At 49.0% G+C, this 3255-nt stretch overlaps 1 protein-coding gene across 1 annotated transcript; it reads left to right on the top strand.

Moving 5' to 3' along the window:
• The first annotated feature begins 652 nt into the window (after window positions 1-652).
• Window positions 653-2104, top strand: LOC127778943 (sex determination protein tasselseed-2-like). Its single transcript, XM_052305597.1, has 2 exons — window positions 653-927; window positions 1012-2104. The coding sequence occupies exons 1-2, from the start codon at window positions 653-655 to the stop codon at window positions 1847-1849; spliced, it is 1113 nt and encodes a 370-aa protein (XP_052161557.1). The 3' UTR covers window positions 1850-2104.
• Window positions 2105-3255: the final 1151 nt, after the last annotated feature.

Below are 3255 nucleotides of genomic sequence, written 5' to 3'. Positions count from 1 at the left end.
TCGGTCAGTGTAATGTCTGTCTGATGCATAACTAATAGATAAGAAAAGTTGTCAGCAAAGCATCCATACAACGATATATATGGATGGGTGGGTGCATGTTTGTTTTTTTTCTGTCTCTGTCTCTCTAAAAGCAAAGTAGATACATGCTTGTAAGGATGTTGCATGCGGACAAATAAAAGCATGGCATTGTGATCGATGGATGGAAGCAAGAAATGCAATGGAGCATATATATATATATCCTCCCCACCAACCGATGACCGATCGATCCATGGTTGGATGGATATCGGTATATGGACGGATCGATATATACTCCATGTAAGAAGGGACGTACTACATACGTGGCATATATGTCATGGGTCCATGACATATGTGATAGGAGTATATCCATCCACGCATTGTCAATTTGTCATCGATCGATCTCATGCACCTGTACACTAGCTACATGTGTCTCTCTCTATATATACTACCTCCATCCCAAAATGTTTAACGCCGTTGATTTTTTTAAAAATATTTGACCGTTCATCTTATTCAAAAAATTTAAGTAATTATTAATTCTTTTTCTATCATTTGATTTATTGTTAAATATATTTTTATGTATACATATAGTTTTACACATATTATAAAAGTTTTTAAATAAGACGAACGGTCAAACATGTTTAAAGAAGTCAACGGTGTCAAACATTTAGAGAAGGAGGGAGTATATATACACATACGGCCACGCGCTCGATCGATCGATAACCACCTTGCCTTGCTTGCCTCTCATCAGACGATCGATCGACAAGAGAGAGAAAGAGCTTGCGTCGCAATGACCGCCGTCGACTTGATGCCTGCAGCTGACGACGACAACAACAAGCAGTCATCCACCGGCCTCCTCCACCACCACCAGCTCCCCGCCGCCGCCGACAACGCCATACTACACAATACCAGGCATCCATTCATTTCTACTACTTTAGCTAATTCATTCTTCAATCGATCGATCAGCGCGCGAGTAATTCATTCTTCGATTTGCAGGCGGCTGGAGGGGAAGGTGGCCATCGTCACCGGCGGCTCGCGTGGCATCGGCGAAGCCATCGTAAGGGCCTTCGTTCACCACGGTGCTCTCGTCGTCGTCGCCGACATCGACGACGCCGGGGGCCACGCGCTGGCCGCCGCGCTCGGCCCGCACGCCTGCACCTACGTCCACTGCGACGTGGCCGAGGAGGCCGACGTGGAACGCGCCGTCGCCACCACGCTGGAGCAGCACGGCCGCCTGGACGTGCTGTGCAACAACGCCGGGGTGCTGGGCCGCCAGACGCGCGGCGCCAAGAGCATCGCGTCCCTCGACGCCGCCGAGTTCGCCCGCGTGCTGCGCGTCAACGCGCTGGGCGCCGCCCTCGGCATGAAGCACGCGGCGCGTGCCATGGTGCCCCGCCGCTCCGGGAGCATCGTGTCGGTGGCGAGCGTGGCGGGCGTGCTGGGCGGCCTCGGCCCGCACGCGTACACGGCCTCCAAGCACGCCCTAGTGGGGCTCACCAAGAACGCCGCCTGCGAGCTCGGGGAGCACGGCATCCGCGTCAACTGCATCTCCCCCTTCGGCGTGGCGACGCCGATGCTGGTGAACGCGTGGCGGCAGGGGCAGGGAGGAGATCACGCGGATGAGGATCAGGCGGCGGCGAGCGAGGAGAAGGAGGTGGAGAAGATGGAGGAGATGGTGCGGAGGCTGGCGACGCTCAAGGGGCCGACGCTGCGGGCAGGCGACATCGCGGAGGCGGCGGTGTTCCTGGCCAGCGACGAGTCCAGGTACGTGTCCGGCCACAACCTCGTCGTCGACGGCGGCGTCACCACCTCCAGAAACGTCATCGGCCTCTGAATTGAATCTCTCTCTCTCTCTCTCTCTCTTAGCTAATTACTGTTTCAGTTATATATATATATATATAAGTCCGTGACCGTCCTCATCGATCATATGATGATCGATGGATGTACTCCCGCATGCTCATATGGTGCTCGATATATCGACTGTGCTGTCTGAAATCTGATGACTGAATTCCAGCACTTGCGCATTGTTGATTATTATGCCAATATTAGTGTGCATCCATGCATGATTTTGCCAATATATATATGATGATGATTGGTCTGATTTGGTGATCTCGATCGACGATCGATCTTAATTTGTGTTTAATTAGTTGCAATAGGCAAAATGCGTTGTGTTCGTTGGATGCAAGAGGGATCGAAACGTACTAGCTAGCTACTGCAGCGCACCGTACTTGGTTTCAGTCGTGAGCAAGTAGGACTGTTTTGCATGTTTTTGTACTGTAGTGTGTACTACTACTGTAGCTTAGCTAGATTAGCTACCTGGTGGCCTGTCCTGGAACTGATCTGGAGTAACCAAGAGAGACAGAGAAAGATTGAACACGAGTCGGAGTCGTAGTCGACAAGGGCTGCAGGAGCAGGCAACAGTAGACACTAGTATCTCACTTGGAATAGTAGAGTAGGAGTATTTCTGTTGGACTTGAAAGTCTTGACTTGGGGACACATCACCAGTAGAAAAATGATGCATGCATATGTGTACTGTTCTCATGAACACAACATGCATGCCAGCACTGCTGAAAAATACGAGTAATTGACAAACTACTCCCTACACATTGATAATACTTGTCGTTTTAGATAAGGGTACTGTCAAAGTTACGGATAAGCCATACCCTCTATCCTACGACTTATCGTTTCCGTATATGCCGTTAGGAATTTATCTCAAATTATGAAAAATATCTCTAAGAGTTAAGAAACTACCAGAGTCCTATTCGAGGGGGATAGAATCTGTACTATATCGTGCCAGATTACATATCCTCAAGCTTGGCTTGGGGGTCAAGATAATCCATGGTATAAAAGGGGATCTCTGGGGGGTGGTAGGATCCATCGCATCTCATTGAACACACACCCATCAAAGTTTACGAAGCCGGAGTGCACGGAACCAAGTCGCCGAGAGATCTCGTCGAATCTTTCGATTACGATCTTGTCGGTACCATCTGTTTCGACTACTCTCTTTGTAATCTGTTCTCATCGTCATCAATCTCATATAAACTGGACTAGGGCTATTACCTGATAAGGGCCCTAAACCAGTATAATCCTTGTCTTTTGTTTGCTTGATGTCGTACTACATAGACTCTCGTTCCAACGTATCTCAATACTTAATTCATCCGGTCCGCAAGTATCCCTCGTCGACAGGTACGGTCTTAAAAAATAACTTTGACCATTATTTTCTATTATAATATGTAAAAC

The sequence above is a fragment of the Oryza glaberrima genome, chromosome 7 (assembly GCF_000147395.1).
Source record: "Oryza glaberrima chromosome 7, OglaRS2, whole genome shotgun sequence".
Lineage (NCBI taxonomy): Eukaryota > Viridiplantae > Streptophyta > Magnoliopsida > Poales > Poaceae > Oryza > Oryza glaberrima.
Note: the sequence above shows the minus strand (reverse complement) of the source record. Positions and strands in the feature narration are given on the sequence as shown.

Excerpts from the sequence above, each read along its gene's own strand:
- LOC127778943 (XM_052305597.1), top strand. The coding sequence starts at position 653 with ATGTTTAAAGAAGTCAACGGTGTCAAACATTTAGAGAAGGAGGGAGTA. Across the intron at positions 928-1,011 it reads GCCATACTACACAATACCAG|GCGGCTGGAGGGGAAGGTGG; the intron begins GCATCCATTCAT and ends TTCGATTTGCAG.